The 20,459-nt window shown below is 43.9% G+C and overlaps 1 protein-coding gene across 1 annotated transcript in view; it reads right to left on the reverse strand.

Annotated features, from left to right (window-relative positions):
• Positions 1-18,959, reverse strand: part of LOC118774986 (ubiquitin carboxyl-terminal hydrolase 32-like) — a 37,132-nt gene extending 18,173 nt beyond the window's left edge. The window contains exons 1-5 of the mRNA XM_036524643.1: positions 18,780-18,959; positions 10,282-10,409; positions 4,190-4,295; positions 2,948-3,066; positions 1,177-1,336 (exon numbers count right to left, since the gene is read on the reverse strand). Coding sequence (XP_036380536.1) covers positions 1,177-1,336; positions 2,948-3,066; positions 4,190-4,295; positions 10,282-10,409; positions 18,780-18,837 — 571 coding nt within the window. The 5' untranslated portion in view covers positions 18,838-18,959. The remainder of the gene's footprint in view (positions 1-1,176; positions 1,337-2,947; positions 3,067-4,189; positions 4,296-10,281; positions 10,410-18,779) is intronic.
• Positions 18,960-20,459: the final 1,500 nt, after the last annotated feature.

Below are 20,459 nucleotides of genomic sequence, written 5' to 3' on the forward strand. Positions count from 1 at the left end.
GTGCAGTTAGCCTTACAGGCCATCAGTAAAAATGGCACCGTAAGGAGACTGTTATAGCAAGTTCTCAACTAGTTTAATAATCAGCAAAACTGCATTTTTACAGTTCTGTCTTACACTACAACAACATGGCTATTACACAGTTTGCATAGGACACAGACTACATTCACATTTGACATGTGGAGTGAGCCCCACGGTTTGGCCGTTTACCCCACCAAAAAAAAAAAAAAAAAAAAAAAAAATTACGGTCTCTTTAAAAACTAAACAAAAGGTCAAGAACGCATGCAGCTTGTAAATGAATATGGATGAGTAATAAAACAGTCTTCTTTATTCTTCAAACAGCAGATGATATGTTTTAGGCAAAATTACAGCTATAATAATAATAATAAGGCTATAGCCTGATTTGGCTTTTTCAAAGTACAGCATAAAAACGGAACATATATATTGAGTCGGTAGCTAAGTATGGCTAGCCTATAAGTCGGTAACAACAATAGCAAAGTGCAGAATAAAAAGGGAAGATACATTTTAAGTAATTGTCGGTAAGTAGGCTAGCCTATGAGTCAGTACCAACAGGGAGCAACTGACAGCAGGGTGATGTATTAAAACAAATGAACAGATTGGTACTTGTATCTTTTTCCCATGTAAACGCTCATAACAATTAATATTCAAGTAAATCAACAGATCACTGATGATCTGATTGTTGAAATGACGCTGACTGATCTGCTTGTCATTCTGGCTGGGTGCTGGGCGTTGGTTTGGAGGACTTTAACCCGCCCCCACGGAGAAGGGACACGTCAAGCTTCCGCGCAGGAGGCTGAAGAAAGGCCTGTCACTTGTAATTACATCTCAGACCTGAGACTCCCACTGGGAAAAAACGACCTCCGGCGTCTATCTGCAGCTGAGAAGCTGCGACACAAACCTTGGAAACATACCCTGCATAAATCTACAAAAATTAAATGAATATATTTCAAGACAGAATGCCACTTTTAAGTCTGACCAGGGTGAAAACAGGTCAACAGTTAGTCAAAGTGTGGGTCAAATACAAATGAAGCAGAAACTGTCACACTGCGAATGAGTGATCTGCAGAACAAACCCTTCAACCCCAAAGCGCCACAAGATGGTGGAGGTGCAGGTGGGGGTGCGGGAGAGACAAAGCAGTGCATTGTGGGAGAGACTCACAGTGTGTGACTCCGGCCAGCGTCTGGTAGAAGGTGGGGGTGTCACTGTCGTCGGTCAGCGTGACGCACACACCGCTGGACAGCAGCCAGCGGGAGAAGGTGAAGGCCTCCTTGTTCTGCAGCAGCCACATCTTAAACTTCTCGTAATTGACTTTCTCTCCCTAGAACAGCCGAGAGCATGTGGACATAACCGGATCAATAGCTGAGCGCACTGAGGGAAAAAGAGCAAACATTAGGCTGGATATCATAAGATGGTGAAATTTCCCTGTTGTTGGGTGGAAGCTTTTTCTGTCATTAAATTCCTATTAAAGGATGAACGTCTCCACTTAGGTTTATGGAGATTAATGTAGAGAATCACAAACCAACAAAAACAGCATTACTCCACTAAGAGTCTCACTGTGTACCAGGCAAAATTCAGGGCACTCTGCTTACAAGAAGCACATTCGTCCGTTTTTCTCCAATGGAGATAAGTCCTTAGCTAAACTCCCCAAACATGGACCAAAAGGTATTTGCATAGCGTTTTTATAGAATTATTTACTAAATAAAATAAAACTCACAATATGAATCATATTTGAATGTTATCATGCTACCTGCAGGTGCAGCATGGGCCATACTGATTGGACTAACATTTTTCATTTTGAGCGTCTCTGTGATACTTGGTGCTGTCTAGGTTAAAAAGGTGCCTTTTACATTTGTTTGTTGTCTTCCTCATTCTTCACAGTACTCGTGGCCTTTCACAATTTTTAGAGTGTGCAGGCTGCCAGTAAGAGGAATGCCTAATTTCACAGAGGCATGTGCTAGTGCTGGTCAGCCTAAAGTCCCATTAGAGGTATGAGTCAAGATGGCAGTATTTCTCACATGAAAAGACTGCCACTGTTTCTCCTGCCTTGTCAACTTGCACCCGGGCACTTAGCTAAACTGCACAACTTTTCTCTCAAAATGTTTTATGTCCTAAGTGCTTTGGTAGGTAGCACGAGGTACAAGACTCACAACTTTAAAATTCAAGAGGCTTCTTTTTTTAACTTTTTATACCAATCATGTGTTATATTAAATGCTGTGAGTGAGCCCAAAATGGTCCTTATAAACGGACTGGCGGAAACCAGCTGCCCAATTAAGCAGTTTTTGTGTAAGAATGATTCTGTATCAGTGTTTTTGATCATTATATGCGGTTGATTCTTCTATCAGTACTTTTTAAAAGCAGAGTGCTCTGTGGAGAAACTACCGAAGAGAAACTGAAAATTGAAACCCATCTTGTCAAGACACATGCACATTACACAATGGTGGCGAATTGAGGCTGACACAGATTGATACAGACACCCATGTAAAAAAGTCCTAGTTAATTCAGTTAGTGGAAATACAATGACTTTAATGAAAGCTGATCTGACAGATGACACAAACTACGCCTAAAATGATTTTAGAGCAATTGTCTATGGATTACAATCAAAGGGCGTTTTCAGTCATATATATGTGGCACTGGAACAGGAGCTGAAAAGAACAAGCTGTCTTTGGTGCTGGTGGACTACTAAAGTGGATGTTACAGCAGTTTCACTCTGCTGATGAAACTGCTTGCCACAAAATAAACACAAGCATGACCTTGTTACCATATTTACTAGCTTTGTTATCTGGGCATCAACTTGTTTGGTCTGCTGTACCAGTTTCATGCTTTCATTTTCTCTCTCAAACGCTGCTGGGAAGGGCGAGGGGGCGGGGCCTGTTATGCTAAGCCCTGAGTGATGAGCGGCAGGAGCAGGCCCCGGAGGCAGTGAGCTGACCTCGGCAAAGCACTTCCTGAGTGAGGGCGGGACCTCCCCGTCCATGGTGCGAAGCAGGCTCTCCATGTCCTCCCGCACGACGTAGCTGCCGGACTCGCTGGCGAACAGGCTGAAGATGTCTGCAACACAGAGCGCACGCTGAAGGCCAGGCCCACCACCACCCCGCCCGAGCGAGGCTCGTGCTGACACATCACAAGCGGTCGCTGTTTTACGTCAGTCGCCTGCTCCACACCAGATGCTCTGCTGTCCTGATGCGTGGAGCAGAGCCTGAATTCACTCCTTTGCCTTTCTCGAAACAGGAGAGTGAGCAGCAGCGACTGAACTGCGGGCCAAGGCACTCGAAGCTGATAGCAAACTGATAGCAAGATCACCCTCAGAGAGGGTGTTAACAGCAGAGACACAGGCTACTGGAAGTGACCTTATCTAAAGAATCAGCACTCAGCTTAGCTGGACCTCAAAATGACAGGCACATTTAGAGGAGGGCATCTAAGGACAAACGGAGGTGGAAAACTCCACCTCTTTTCTTCTACTATAAGTACAAAGCTGGGTTAGGGATTAAAAAAAGTGGTGGTTTTATGGCTCAGTATTGATGTGTATACACTAATTTCCACTCAGAGGGAAGGAAGTCTGCACAGCCCTGATGTAGGTACTTCTGGGAACGTCCAAATGCAGATAGCCACCACTCCTTCACATGCATCGACATTGCTCACTTTGTTTATGACCTTGCTTTATGACCCCTCTTTCAACTTACGTAAACATGATGCAAATGGGGTTCCTGATCTTTAAACAGAAATGGCTGTGACTGCACTTTTGTGAACCGGCCAAGGACAGCCTAATCCAAACTTATATCAGTTAATGAGTGCTTCATGATGGCTTTAAGAAACAGTTTTGCATAAAGTTAAGTACAATAAACTGGACAAAACATGAAAATGTTTGTTGTTGTGGGTCATACTACACTAATTTATTTTTTTAGTTTTGGTTGTTCATCCCCTGATCATCCAACTGTTAACTGTCCTCTTCTGCAGGCTAACTTGTGGCGGCCCCTCTGTATACCCTTTGGTCAAGACAGTCAGCTGATAAGAGGATCGTGAGCACTGTGACAAGGGGGAGACTGGATCTCACCCAACATCAGCAAAAATAAAGGGAAGTAAAGGACATCAGCCAGCAGCCAACCAGCAGTCAGCAGCCGCCAAAACAGTGAGGCACTGAACACTGGGAGGTGTGGGGGACAGTGTGACTTACATTTGGCCTTCTCCTCATCTTTCCCTCTTGTCAGCAGCACCAGCCCAACGATGAGGTTGTTAAAGTGCAGCCCCTTCGAGGAGCCTCCAAATGAGGTGTAGATCACCTGGAGGGACAGAGGAAGGCTGCGTTAAACACAGGCCAGCTACAGGTTTAGAGAGAGCAAGCCAATCCACAAAACTACAAAAGTCAAAACATGACGTGGCTCCAAAATCAATGTAAGGGTGATGAATATTCAAACAGGCTTTATTAGCATGACCATTCAGGTTCACAGAACTGCCAAAGCCACATGTAAGAACAACTATTAAACCATTAATCTTATAGATGTATATTACATATATTTAGACAAACTCAGTATAACACATGAGACAGTTTTTCTCACTGTTTTGCAATCCATGTTTTTAAGGAGAAGAGGAAGATGAGAGAGGAACCCCTTAAAGTGAGTAAAACTGATGTTTTTGATTCTTTTTGATTTATTACTGCTTGTCCTAATGCATAACTGATTGCTGTGGGCTGATTAGGTTTTTTTTTTTTTTGTCCGCTGACATTTGGCGGTCTCCGCTCCAGCACAGCAGAGGAGTGTCGCTGCGGGGAATACCAAAGAGCCGGTGGCGTGTTCGCCAGACCCTCTCCACCGGAGCACGGCCCCGGTATGGTAATGAGCGCATAAATCAAAGCGGAGGCTGCCGGGGGAAGGCCGGCGGCAGGCTCCTGAGTCAGGAGGCAGGCTTGCGGGCTCGGTGTCTGTGCTGTCGCAGTGCGTGGGCTCGGGCTGAGGCCCCCGGAGGCCTGCCGGTGTGGGTGTGAAGAGGCCGGCTGCGCCGCTGGTACGGGTGAGGTCCTGCGACAGGGAGCTGCCCACACTCTGCGGCTCGGAGCTCAGGCAGGCCGGGTTTGAAGTGACACTGAGGTGGATGCTCTCCGCATAAGTGTTGCACCACCACTGGGGATAGTGCCTCTATGCAACATTCCCCCTCATGAGAAGAAACATCCGCATACAGCCACTGTTTAAGGCTAGCTTTTACACAGCAGATGCCTTCAGATTTCATTGATTTTCTCCATTAGCTCTTTTTGTTCTATCTTCCAAAATAATAGATAAAAATCACACGAGCACTAATGGTAGATTACAGTGGTCAATACAGAGTGCAGTGTGAATAAAGCACATTTAAAGTTGTTGCTTCTGTTTTTTAGCAATTGTATTTACTATTTATGATTGATGATTAATACTTTAAATGAAGATCCCACTTTGCTAATATACAGATGACTAACAAGGTGCCTTTTAAAAATGCAAGCTATTCAGGAAACCCTCCTGGGTGGGATTCTAATGCCCAAAGGCAGAGGGGGGATGGGGGAATTCCAGTCCAAGTGGTTTCCTTCTCCATTAGAAATTGAATTACTGTGTCTGCATGTTTTTTTTTTCCCTTATCTAAGCCCAACTGTACTGTGTTTCTGCTAGTAGGTGATGTCCCCATAATGTTCAGTTCTGAGAGTGGACTTGTTTTCAGGCCAGTTTTTCTCTAGGGAGTGACCATTCTTTTGTTGTGCTGTAAAAATATGTTCAGACTCCATACTGCTAATTCACAGCAACAGCTTGTTCCCCACTTGTTCAAGCATCTGGTCATCCAGGCTGAACTGAACTGAACTCCTCAGAGGAAGCCTGGGGTTTTCAGGTTTTCAACTCATTTTTGGAGCCTGGATTCCCTCATAGAAAGACAGCTAGACCTAAATTCCCCTGTGAGGAGAACATGCAACCTGAGAGTTAAACGTAGCTGTAGCTCATGTAGACTTGCTTTATTTTCTACTTCTTATTGTTCTGATGATCCCTTTCACTGCACTCCCAGGACCCTGGGTGAAAACCCAAATGTTCTTCCTATAATGGGTTCAGACACCTTTCTGTAATCTGTGTGAGTTACAGTGTAGGACCAAAACTGCTTGGGTAAAGGCTGTGTAGAGGGCATCTTCGATCTGCACGTCCTGCCAATTTCAGCCACACTGCTATTATTCACCTGACAGCTGCTCTCCCCCTTTCTCTATAGTATTTAGGAAATAGAGAGAGGCTGCAGTGCTGCATCAGCTTCAGAGGTCTGCTCTCACACCCCAGCAAGTAAAGATAATGTTTACCAGAGGTGTGCTCCCATACCCCAGTGGGTATAGGTAATGTTTACCAGTTTCAGAGGTTTGTTCCCTCACCCCAGCAAGTAAAGATAATGTTTACCAGAGGTGTGCTCCCATACCCCAGTGGGTATAGGTAATCTTTACCAATTTCAGAGGTTTGTTCCCTCACCCCAGCAAGTAAAGATAATGTTTACCAGAGGTGTGCTCCCATACCCCAGTGGGTATAGGTAATGTTTACCAGTTTCAGAGGTTTGTTCCCTCACCCCAGCAAGTAAAGATAATGTTTACCAGAGGTGTGCTCCCATACCCCAGTGGGTATAGGTAATCTTTACCAATTTCAGAGGTTTGTTCCCTCACCCCAGCAAGTAAAGATAATGTTTACCAGCTTCAGAGGCGTGCTCCCATACCCCTGTGGGTATAGGTAATGTTTACCAGTTTCAGAGGTTTGTTCCCTCACCCCTGCATGTAAAGATAATATTTAGTCCAAAGCCTGAGGCATTCACAGACCCTACCACTGGTGAGGAAGGAATGCTTTCAATTGTTTCATGCTGCTTCAAAAGTCAAGCAGTGGATGAATGGAAAAAAATTTGAGAACAGTTAAATCCAAGAAATCATCACCTTTTCTTTGCTGAGGTTTTGCATCAAGACAGATGCACAAAAGCACCAATTTACCTCCAATTGCTTTCCCCCTCTGACATGACCTAAGCCACCTCACAAAGTGGAAAAAAGGTTCTTTGCAGAAAGGCATACGCACAAATCGCCCTGACCGCTCGATGTTGGTTTTAAAAGCGGGAACAGGAAGTAGGCAACAGCTCCTGGTGTGAAAGCACTAAAAGACATGCTTTGAATGAACTTCACTATTCTTGTTAATCCTGCCTCTCGCTGAGAGGAACAGAAAGAGACCGTGCTTGAAACCTCCTCGGTCCCCCAGCCACATGTGATTCTGGGCTTGTCTACGCCAACTCCTACAGACACACAGATCACCCTGATGGAGCAGGCTGGAGGGCCTGATGACCTTCCTGTCTCAGCCCTGTCCCATGCTGGCCCAGTAGGGGCAGCATCGGATAATGGACGGCCACGGGGCTGCAGAATCTGGCCGCTGCTCTTCACAGATCCAGATCCAAGCCACACCAGTCAAGCTAAGCCACTATGACCAAACAAAGCCGTGAATGCTCACTCCCTGACTCTGCTCCTGTGGTCAGCCCATGAGAATATGTCAGAGAAATAGGCCTTGGGGGATACTGACTGCACACCCACAGGGTGTAATCACACCCTCCAACTCTGCTGTAGCTGGGATGTAATAATGCATCAGTAACATGGTCAATGGAAGTTGTAGAAAGCGACCTTTGATTAGACGAGGTAGATTCCTCTACAATGGCTCTTCCCACGGAGGATGTAGCTGAAAAAAAGGAACCAAAAATACCACTACACAGCCTTTTCCCCATAAAGCTTTTAAATTTGACTTCCTGTATATCTGATGCAAGATCCATTTTGGTGGCAGTGAATTTGATTGTCAACCGATTTACAGTAGCCAGGGGGTGGAAGTCGATAGTGCTGCTTCCAGAGGACAATGTAATCTCTCGGAGGCTGACTCACACTTCGTGGTGCTGCTCATAAACTTTTAAATAGACTTCACGATGCAAAACTAGGAAAATGGAATGGTTTTTCCAAGCACTCCACATCTGGAGCCACAGGTCCATGGTGAGAGTGACACATCGGTGGCTGGCGTGCTACAAGTGGAGGCAGCAGAAAAGAACTGCTTTTAAAACTGATTGCCCGCCCCTTCGACAAAGTCAAATGATGTAACCTGAATCCCTTAGGTCATAGGTCACTTTATTTCATAGTCAGCGAACAAAAGTGTGGTAATGCTACATTAGATACAGTTAAGTAAAAGGCCTCCATTATGGACGAGTGACGCTTACTTAGACTGGCAGGCATATCACTCATGAAAACCAATAAGAAACAGGCTCAGGGCAGTGTTAAAGCTTTAAAGGCGAGTTCTTTTCCTCACTTATGTGCCTCGTGCTCATGGGCCGCCAATGGATTTAAATATCGTAAGTGTTCTTCAACACACACAAAACCTCGTACAAGCAACTTTACCCAAAGTCAGGAAAGAGTCATGGCTATGAGACGGTAATCCTCTGAGAAAACAGACCAGCAGACAACTGGCACGCAGTGTTCTCCCTCTTGTGAAATGCACAAACAGGTCTGCATTTTAATTGAGACATCATCTCGGTATTTCATCAATAAATGGCTTACCCGACAGGACAAATATGTCAGACAGAACAGCAGTTGCTGACTTGTCAGCTGTTCTAGACGGAGACCATCAAAACAGGGGGGGGGGGGGGGTTAAAATGAGCCCAATTTTCAGGACATTAACAGGTAAATGAGCACCTGGGGGGAGTCAGGTGAGACAGAAACGCAGTGGCAAGACTGCTGCCCCTGTTGCAGCTTGCTGAAACCCGACCACAGGCACGCCTCCTGTACTTCAGTCAGACGCCACAGTACAGAGAGGAAGACAGTCATACTGTTGAACTATGAGTAATGAAATGGAGCCCCTGCTACTTTAAGTGCTTCCGATAACACCGCTAAAAATACCTGGGGGCACGTATACACCTATCTATCTTGTGTTTCAGAGACTTACAACACTGACTGGTTAAGCCTCCCTGTAAGAAGGGGAAAAAAGTAAGCCATCACCCTGAAATAATTACTCAGGAGTTTTTCAACAGTGAAGTTAATGCAAGATGCTGGGCAGTTCTGAGCTGCCTTGCACTGCTGATTTAATGCACTGAATGTATGAAGCTGGAGCTAAAAGCTCTGCGTGAGGCATTTCAAAGGCCTCTGCATCACTCAGGAATTGGGACCATCAGTGCAGCCCTAATGAGGGGTGCCATTAGCTCCCAGCGGCAGGTTTTTTGGGTTTGCTGCAAGTTGTCTTCTAATAAAAACATGCTGCCTTTAAAATTCAGATCAGGCCTCGCTTTGAAAGTACACGACTTCCTCCTACAAGCATAGCATAGTTCTCTCTGTTTGAGCTCACGTTTAATGTGCTGTTATGAAAGTTCAGACAGAAATGAGGGATTTGGAGAAAAAACAAGTCTGGATGCCATGGAGAAGGCATTAGGCATACAATGAACACAAGAATGGATCATTAGACTGATGAAGAACATAGCACTTCTGCCTGTACTGATTTTCCCAATTTTCTGCAAATAGAACTAAAGTGGCAATGATAACCATAAGGAAAAGGTCAAATAGCTATATGGTAAGCCCAGCTTACTACAGGTTTCTATAGGATTTAAAAACACAGAATTAACTATATGTAAATGTGTACTATTGTGCAGACATAACAAGGGATACAGTGTTAAGCAGACAGAAATATTGTCAACATTCAGCTGATTTATAAAACATACATATAAAGCAGGTTGAGATATGATGATATGGTGACATTACCTATGTCAATCTGTATTTTCCAAGTGCATACTAGATGTACGTCTATAAATGGTGGAATAATACATCATCCACACATATACGCCTTCAGAGGAACAAAAGCAGCCATAATGAGGCTTAGACCATCCAAAATCAACACTGTGTTTAAGATGAACGCATAACTCTTATCAAGAAGCCGGACTGCTGCTATAAGTTTGCATTCCTTGCATCTGTTAAAGGGGCAGGCATGACCTGGTCTTTCTGGGCTCTAGATCTGCCCAGTCGGGCTGGGTACGATCCAGTAGAGCGCATGCTGACCCGCCACCGAAGGCGTTCTCCCCTACGCTCTCGCTGCAGAGCAGTAGCCGAAGCAGCGTGCTGGAGTCCTGAGGGAAGAGAGGAGCAGCCCGTGTAATTACCGCATGCCTCGACAAGCAGGGGCACGTCACGGGTGCCGCCCCTGGGGGGCCTGCTGGCGGTTCTGGAGCTGCAGACGGGCTCCGCGGCTCGTCGCGGCTCATCGGCACGCGTGACGCCGGCGCTCGGCTTACCTCGGCGACTTTCGGCGGAACCGCATCCCCCAGCACCTCCCTGAAGAAGCACTGCTGGCTCATGTAGCAGGACAGGCCGCTGGTCCTCCTGAAGGCATCCTTCAGCCGCTTCAGCTCCACATCTGTGACTGCGGAGAGGGGGTGGGGACAGGACTGCAGGTTAACCACCGCTCAGCTCACACGTCAACACACGCTCAGGCTGACATGGCATGTGGGACAATGCCTTACTAAACAGCACGTGTGATACTATGCGATTCCTTACAATCTGACAAAGCAGATTACAGCCGAAACATTGTGATGCTAAAATTACAAACAGACTCCAATTCTGACAGCAATTTTGCAGCTTTTTTGGTAGAAATTTGTACTGCAAAAGACAGCCGAAAGAGGAAAACCACTTCAACTACTACTAGGTGAAGAAAAGGATCAAAAGGAGTATAGTTCACATAAATCAACATCGTACTAACATGAGCTAAATCTGCATTTATAATACCTTCTGTTTGCACATCGCTTGAGACATACTGCAAAAATCTGAATCAATTTTCATTTCCCTGTAGCAAAGCACCCCGTATGTCATCTGAGAGTGTGGCTTGTAACACACAGCATCTTCTAAACGCCATCCTTATGTGATCTGAAGTCGTGATTGACGATGTTAATACTACACAAGCCCACAAGGCCACAGTACGGCTGCTTTAATATGGATCCAAGGAAAACATCCGTCTCCCCGACAGCCATATAAAATCATTACGGCTGTGCTTTCCAGTCCTGGGCCTGAAGTCACTCCTTGCACTGGTTTTAGTTTCAGCGGAGCTCTCAGAACGCTTAATTAAACCATGAGTTATGCTCCGTCATTACCAGCCAGCAGTTCAAGCCAATATTTAAAAACCAGGTTGTTAGGATCTAAGATGGAATAAAAAAAAACCCAGCTGACACAGTCAGGACTGAGAACCAGGACTGAGGAACACTACTGCATCAAAGCAACTGAGCGGTATGTGTCACTAATGCTTAGTGCTTAGTTTATGAAAGCATTAACCAAATTAAGCTGCATCGTTCATTTCCCAGTCAAATCGAGGCAGAGGACACCTCTGCTTATAGACACCATTACACTGCAGCAAAGTACAGTTTAAAGAGAAGAAGAAAATGAGTAGGAGTCTCTTGGACTGTATCATACATAATAGAAGGATCATGGCCAACAGACAGCTTCAGCAGAACACTTCATAGGCCATAGCGACTGTGGTAGAGTTGTGAGAGTGAGCGAGTTCTTAAACATGCTTCTGTCTGGCAGGCAGGAGCTGAACCGGTCCCAAAAACAGCGTCAGGCGATTCTGCGTCAGATAAAACTGTACTGTTGGGTGGAACAGAGATGGGCGTACAGAAATGAGCCCAGAAATTGTAGGATGACTCGGGAAACTGAGCTGCTCTAAAATCCACCCTGACAGCGATACCCCCCCCCCCCTCCCCCCCAAAAAAAAGGACTGGGAGAAAGAGAAAGGCTGGTAATGACTACAAGGGTTTGGAGACACATTAGGCTTTAATGGCGCAAAGAAGAGGCAAAATTATCCAATAAAGTCAGGAAATTGTGGCCGATACATGGACCAGCTGACGGCAATGCCCGTGCATATTACCCATGAGATCCCTGTTAAATGGAAAACGCTTGTCTCCTGTAACAATTTTTATTAACCGTTTGCTGCCTGCCTCGGCTCACGCCCTAGCACACCCTCAATGTCTGTGTCTGTGTCTGTGTGCGCTGACAATATATGGATGCAACGTCCCTGAGCAGTGATTTCCACTCTGGAATATTCCAGAGGGAGCCAGCCACGGCGAGTAGCGCTTTGGCAGAGAATGGCTGCTCTGCATATCTCAAGTGGGTGATACAGAAGAGGGAGTGGATGAAGCCAATTGCCCCTTCTCTGCAGAACGTTTAGACTATTGGATTAAATGCTACCTGTCAATGGGAGGCAATACTCCTGTAAGTGTCATCACCATTACACTTGCCGTATTACAGGCAGATGTGACACTGAGGCAACGGCCTATGGAAATGGGCCTACTTCTGCGACGAGGGTCATCCAAGGGGAATGAACTCAGTGGTCTGTGCTTTCTGAAATTGGACGGAGAATGCTATGGAGACATCCCCATGACATGACACCAATCAGCAGCAATTCATCAGCCAGCCCAAGACTGTACTTGTTGAAATCTATACAAGAGGAAGAGACAAAGACTAGAACAACTTCACAGGCTGATCACTCTCAAGAGAAAAAAAAAATCTTGAAAATTCCAATCTCGGTACTGTAAATTATGGGGACATCACCTACCAGCTGAAATACAATAAAGCTGGCCTTAGATAAGGAAAAAAACATGCAGACACAGTAATTCAATTTCTAATGGAGAAGGAAACCACTTGGACTGGAATGCCCCCATCCCCCCTCTGCCTTTGGGCATTAGAATCCCACTCAGGAGGGTTTCCTGAATAGTTTGCATTTTTAATAGGCCCCTTGTTGGTCATCTAGATATTAGCAGAGTGGGATCTACATTTAAGAATGAATCATCAATCATAACTAGTAAATACAGTTACTAAAAATGAACTAACATTACTTTCAATATGCATTATTCAACCTGCACTCTGTACCGAGTCCGACCACTGTAATCTATTATTTGTGTCTGTGATTTTTATCTTTCTTAGCAAACGCAAGAGCAAGAAAAAGCTGACAGAGAAAATCAATCAAATCTCCATGTAAAAAGCGGGTTTCAACAACAGTGCTAATCGAATGCTTCTTTGCACACCAGATAACGTTGGACATAAGAGAACAAAGGAAAGCAGATTTATCTGTCGCAGCACCAAGCTCATAAAAGCACTGATCTAACTGGTAGGCAATAGTGCTAGACTACACGGCTAGCATAGCACTGTTTGGTAAAAAACTTTTTCCACTGATTATAAAATATCTATTTGAAATGCACACTTCTATAGACCATGACTGCTTTTCCTCAGGAATTCCAAAACTTCAAGCTCAGACAACAGGTCAACTGCAAGCAAACGTTGGCCATAAAGGTAATCGGCGCAACAAGGAAGTATTTGTGCTGCACAGTACATTGAGCCTTGTATACTTTATACTCCTTCTCTTCTTCACTGAAAACAACATCTGAAGCACCTGTTAAGTATTCGGGGAAGGAGCGACGGCTAAACAGGTTGAAATGACAGAAAACATTCAAACTGCCACAAAGGTCCTTCCGATTTTGCCTCCCTGGTGCGCGTCACGGCTGAAACGACGTTAAAGCACAAAGCGGCCGCGGCCCGGTTGGGTCTGCGCTTAACGCCGTAGCAGCAGAGATGCCGTTTCAATAACACGGCAAACGCGCAAGGCAAACGCGCAATGCAAACGACGCGAGCGCGGCGCGCAGGAATGGGAAAACAAATGAAAGGCTTCCTGTACGAAAGCAGATGCAAATGAAAATTCGCGGCTTTGCGCGTCGGCGTCGTTAAAAAAATGATGAGTAGGCTACCGAGTTGACACTTGACTGCCTCGAATGATCTGTATCCAGCGTTCCTCGATAAACCTCATACTTCTCTGAAAGTGGCCACTTTTTCACCTTTAATTCAGTGTCACAGACACTGGGATTTAAAAGTTGTGCTGCTAATCATTAGACAAATGGTTTATTGGTCAACAAAATGGCAACACAATACTGAAATACTAACTAATTTTAGAGACATCCAACACCATCGATTAAAAATATCATAACTTATTATTATTTCCAGGTTAGGAGGAATCTAAATCTTAATTTGCATCAGAATATTGTAATTTCAACAATTATAATTTCATAATTCCTGTAGCCCAGGGGTGGCCAAACCTCTCCTGGACAGCCACTTGTCCTGCATGTTTTAGAGCTCTCCCTGCTCCAACACAGCTGATTCAAATGATCAACTCGTTATGAACTCCTGAAGCTGCTGAGTAACAAACTGATCATTTGAATAGCTGTGTTGGAGCAGGAAGAGATCTAAAACATGCAGGACAAGTGGCTCTCCAGGAGAGGTTTGGCCACCCATGCTGTAGCCACATTACTCTATTAGCCAACTGTTTACAGTGTGAAAACAGGCTGAAGTTCACTTACCACTTAACACTTGACAGTACACAGTTCCATCAAATTAGTAAATGTCACTACAGCTTTGCACATGTAAATATATATAATGAATTATTCTGTGGTCGATACCAATTTGAGAAAATAACACAAAGGAGGTGGTGTGGCAAGTGAACTAGATGTACAAACACAGCAAGAACAAATGGCTATTCAAAATCCTTTGGACACCTTGCACTGCACCAATACTGCGGTGCTGTAATTTATTGCCACGCCAGGGCATTAATGTCTGATTAATGCACAAGGACCCTGACACTGTGCGTGCAGGAGGAACAATGAGGCAAGGTCTGCACATCTGGCAGCCGCACGATCCCGCCAGTGACAGAACGTGCTCCGTGAGTCAGCTGACGAGGCGGAAGCCGCCGCGTGTTTATCAACAACCAGCCTGCGTTCTGAATGCTCCCCATGTCCTGACATGACACCGCAGCCTGGATGACAAGCAACTGACTCCACAGCTTAAAGCCTTGTAGGACAGAGAGTTCTTAAAAAGAAGCTTAAGAGGAACTACTGCATTCAGACCTCCCAGCCTAGTTGTAGCGTACAGGACTGGGTAGGCAGGAACCCGGCTGGTTTCCCTGTTTAATGACATATTTCTTCTTCTGAACCACTTGCAACTCAGTATCTTTTAATAGTACTATAAAACCTAGTTATTGTTCCACCCAAACGTGCCAGCCACAACTCTTTGGTCCTTTAGGTTCAGTATAAGCTTTGGGAATACGTGATTTAACATTAATACCACACCTGGCTATAGAGACATTGTGGACATCTAGTGAAAAAATGTCAGGCAGTGTTGCGAACTAACGCTTCTGAGATAACACCAGCTAAACCAACACTGGTGAGGGAGGTTTCTAAAAGCTGAACATGCACTTCACTCCACTCAGAGCAGCCTTTTTAGAATAAGTGCAAGCTTATTTCACTTTCACAACTCATGTTCACTTTTGATTGTGGCCCCTGTTGAGAACTAAAACCTGTCAAAAATTCAGGTGAGGAATTTGTTTGGGAAAATATCCTCATAAATGCAGGTTTCCACACTTCCCAACTTACTGACTCACAATTCACTCACTCCAAAATCACTGGGAAATAAAGTAAGTTGTTTCTTTAAATAAGGAATAAATGCAATTGCTGAATGACTGAACATATCTATTCATCACAGCGACATGTCACAGTGATCCTGAAGAAAGACATATATAGTTGTATGATCTTCCTCACAGTCTGCAGCATATTAACTTGCTGATAGCTAGTCATACTTCATCTCCCTGCCTGACAGTACATGACCTCTCTGTTAGACCTACACTGGAGCTGCTACTTCCTCTTCAGTCACTGTGAAACTGACACAAACCAGATTAATGCACCTCAGCTCACCGATGCACAGGGAGATAGTCTTTCCTTTCATTCACACTGCTATTTCTCAGGAAAAACACAAGAACGTTAGCACTGATGATGTCACACTAGTTTGAAATACCCTGAGGGGTATTGATTTGACTTCATCACCTTAAACATCACCGTCCTCTATGAGCACGGAAAGTGGCAGGAGTCACCACAGCGACGGAAAGCATTACTCATACTGTAGCGCACCTATCGGGTGAGGGCGGTTGGGGGGGGGGGGGACTTCCCCGTGTTCAGTGGTACCCAGCAGCTATTCATCGGCTCCCCACCGCTCTCACCATTTGAAATCTCTCAGGACATCCCCCAACGTCCTTCCCCTATCCCTTCTTGCTGTTATGCAATTAGTCTAAGCTGAACAATGTCTTCTCTAGACTATGTGTGAGAACATTATTAGATTTCATTTTATTTCCATTGATGTGAATCAATGGTAATCGGTGCACAAATTAAACCATGGATTAGCATTTCTGCTAGTGATCAGTAATTGTGATACAGCAACCCCTGCCATAGACAGAGAGGAAATCGGACGCAAATTCTTAATTAGCGTCAAAGAGAAAAAGCAGTCTGTCAGATAAAGCCTGAGGCAAAAGTCAGGTTGACATGAGTACGGCCTAATTATGTACAGAAATCAGAGGAGAACTTCCCTCATTATCTTGCCCTATTTTCAATAGTATAGACAGCAACTGGCAGGAACTAGAACACCGGTCCAAGGTCTACAGCATGTTAGTTTAGTCAACACTTTAGGGAGCGTCAAAACCAGACTAACTGTATATGATATCTGAAATTTCAGAGCCCTATGTAAGCAAGCACCCCAGAAAATAAGTAAACACTTCAAAAGTCTTCTCTGATTTGCATGCACTAACAGTAGGGTTTCCTTAATAATGTACTGATCAGTCGTTAACCATTCAATACACCACGCAGGGTAATAGAATATGTCCAAACTGAATGAAAACAAATAACATTTTAGCTGTGACAGCCTCTCTAATGTTCAAATCCCTGGTGAGACCAAACTAATTTCATTATTTTTGCCCTATAAAAAGATTTTGAACATTTAGCTAAAGTCCAGGTGCAATAGGAGTAGCCTGTAATTCAAAAGGTAGAGGAAGTGTTCAGAGAAACCTATGCAACACACTGCCTTGCAATGTGTGCTGATTGAAAGACAGTGTTGCCTGAGTTTCAGCATAATATGGTTCATCCTACGGGAGGTTATCACAGATGTAACCTGCTCAGCGCTGGGCTAAAGCACTGCTTGACCATGAAATGAGATCTGTGCTGAGATCTAAGGTGAGAACGTATTCTATGTGCCGCCTATATATCAACTTATGATATTCTGCCATTATTTATCCCCAAAAGTGCATACAGTGCATCAGACTTCATGCTGACAAACATTTATTTTTTAAAGAGGTGGAATTGCTTAGCAACCACACAGTTTGCAACCTCCAGGGCTTCACAACCGGTATAGTGGTTTCTTTCATATGGCTTTGAATTTGCTCCGTTATTTGAACATTGATCTTCATTCAAAATCTATTTATAGTTCTGTTAATCTCAAAGCCCAGTATGCAAGAAAAGGGTTGTTGAGGGGTGACTGTGCTAGTCAAAGACAAGACAAGGAAGATGACTGTCCAGCATACTTTCACTCATATCTGCCCCTTATACAAATATGAGCAGCTGCCTCAGTGAAGCCAAATAGTTCTTACATTTACAGTACCAGGCCCTTTAACAGTTAAAGAGTAAAAAGAGTTAAAGATTAAAAAAAAAAAAAAATCATTGTATTCAATGGAGAGATATACAGCCTGAATATTTTTTCCACTAATTTGTTTAAGGGGCACAACTCAATAAGCTTAAAGAAATTAAATGCAATATTAATGAACAATGGCAACTGAATCTGTTAGCATATTTTATCTGACCTTTACAGGCCTTGGTGCAGTGACACACCTAAATCATATGATCAGACTACAAAAGAATGCAAATGGAAATTCGGTTCGGCATGAAAACTCGAGGAAAGATACCAAAATGTTGTATAATTCACTGTACATATTAAGTGCGTTTACATACTAACTATAATTTGAACTGGTAACACTGCTGTCATTCCCTCGAACCAAGGAATGATCCGCTGAAATCTCTGAAACAGCCCAAAGTTAGCTACAGCTAACGTTAACTTTTGGCCTAATCAGCTAGCTAATATCCGCGTTAGCAGTAATTAATGTGCTGACTTGGTACCAAAATACGTCCCGCTACTGAGCACAATGCCTGGTAAAGTCCCGGACCATCTATTAAAAAAAAAAAAAAAAAAAAACTAACGCTGATAACGTTTGCTAACTGGCTGTTACATCAACAGTCTAATTTACGAATGTAGGGTTGTGCCTGATCCTGGTACGACCAATAAAGATATCACCTAGATAACCAGTTAGCTAAAGTTATGATCACATATTTTCACTACCAATTTCTCGTTGGCGAATAAGTGGGCCGGTGAGGTTGCCGTTGGTGTTCTTTCAAACCCTTCTGTGATGGCTTGCGAGCGACCACCATTAGCTGCTCAACGATTACCCAAAATTCAAAACGACACAGCAGCATAAACAAGTGAGAATCAACTGGATTCAAAATAGGATTCGATGTCTACTTAGTTATCCTTAACGCAAGACATCTATTTGGGAGAAAACAGCATAGATGTTAGCTAACACAGTCAGGCAGTGAGGGTGGAACTGAAAGAAACCACAGTGGTACGGTGTCAAAACGGTAAACAAATACACTTGGCTGCTGCGGTATGCGTTCCCACTGTGACAGCTGGGTAGATGACCTACCTAGGTAAACAGCTAGCTCCAGTACTTAGCCAGGTCTTATCTGGCTAGATGGTTAACTAGCATGCTAGCTTTCTACAGTCCCACCTTATCCCTCCCTGACAGCTCGCTCTCTGTGACAGTCCACCTTGCAAGCTGACACACAAATAGTGTGATTAATTTTAAGCTAGCGAGCTACAGCTAACAACTTACCTCTCTTGACGGCCTCGTCAAACGAGAGGAAACCTAAACTTGACTCCTTGGCCCCCATGTTGCCTTCATTTCACACCGATGTGAGATAAAGGTTGCCTGTTGCCTTTTTTCGTTTGTTATGTGGTCGGTCGGCTCCGATCCCCTTTCAACAAATGACGCTTCCCTTTGCCAACGCCTCCATGCTTGATCACGTGAGGTAAAGCGCCGTCGGGTCACGTGACAAAGTAGGCTCGGGCGACGTGTGACGTCAAACGGGACCTTTCCAGGAAGCGGATGAGCGCGACGTCATCACCTGAGGTAACGCAGACTGTCGAATACATTCATTTTATTAAAGAGGGATTAACTAACGTTAGCTACCGTAGTGCAGCAGTGGTATTGTTAATGCTGAACATGCCACAATAACAGCGGTCACACACTGATTTAGGCATAGGTTTTTAGCTGCTGTATCTGATTTTAGAGAATATTAGCGATAAAAAGTATTATTATAATTTACCTGTGTAGTAAGACGAAATGGAAACAGTTTATCTTAACTGGAAATAAAAGACGTATGGACATCACATATTATCAATGTCTTAGTCCAACAATTAATTGCTTTCAAGTACATAACTAGTAGAAGCACTTTGACTATAATATGGTGGTAATTTTCATGTTGTAAAATCATGTCAAATCTAAAACTGTTTACTATAACATTAAATCTAATGCACGTCTATTGATTTCTATGTTCTAGTTCGCATGCAATATTTGTTTAGTTCATGTCATAAGCGCATTCAGATTTAATGACCACACAAGTATATAGGGATCTTCGACATACAGTCAGCAATCTCACGTGTTCCTTCCTTTGATACCTAGAGACTAGAGGACTGACATAAATGATCGTACAGTAGGGCGGAGGCAGAGCCGGCAGATGATTAAATTGAATGTATATACTTATGCTAAGCATAAACACAAAATGAAATAGGCCTGACTGATTATGTACAATTATGAACGCTTCAACATCGGGTGCGTTAGACTGGCAAATATTTCACCTTTGGCGCTCTCTTGTGGTCTTTAAATGTAAACGCTATCAGATCCGGTTTTGAAAGGCAACAGCGCCAAGTAGTTGGCGTTTCATTCTCATTGCCAAAGGATCAATCTGCTCGCCTACATCTTTTGACTTCTGTAGGAGCACCCTGTGGTAAGTGAGATCGGTGTACATTACCTTTTTTGTTTAGGACATCAACATATTGTACCATATGAGAAGATCCACTGAGCTGAGGCAACAATCTCATAATGATTGACAGACTACTTACAAAGACTGGGCATTCTAAAGGGTTCTTAACTCACCTAATTACCATGTGGGTTATTACACCTGTTTGTATATTTAAATGAGTCCTGGATTCAAGTAAAGTGAAAAGGTACAATCAAGCAGCACTTCAAATTCCAAGAGACAGAGGGAGACAAAAAGAGAGAAAGTCTACAAAACTCTGTATGACTATATATTTAGCATTTTTTTTCCTTCAGCAATAGTTACAGAAATTCACAATGTCAGTTACAAACAAGTTTAATATGATCGGATTACACTGCACAGCAGACTGTATGGAGTTAGGAACCTGCTGTAATCTGTATTTATTTTTTGTACACAAGCAAATGAAAAAAAAAACTCAGATAACAGTAGCACTCTATCTACACACAAGCTCACTG

Source organism: Megalops cyprinoides, chromosome 3, assembly GCF_013368585.1.
Source record: "Megalops cyprinoides isolate fMegCyp1 chromosome 3, fMegCyp1.pri, whole genome shotgun sequence".
In the NCBI taxonomy this organism is placed as follows: Eukaryota; Metazoa; Chordata; class Actinopteri; order Elopiformes; family Megalopidae; genus Megalops; species Megalops cyprinoides.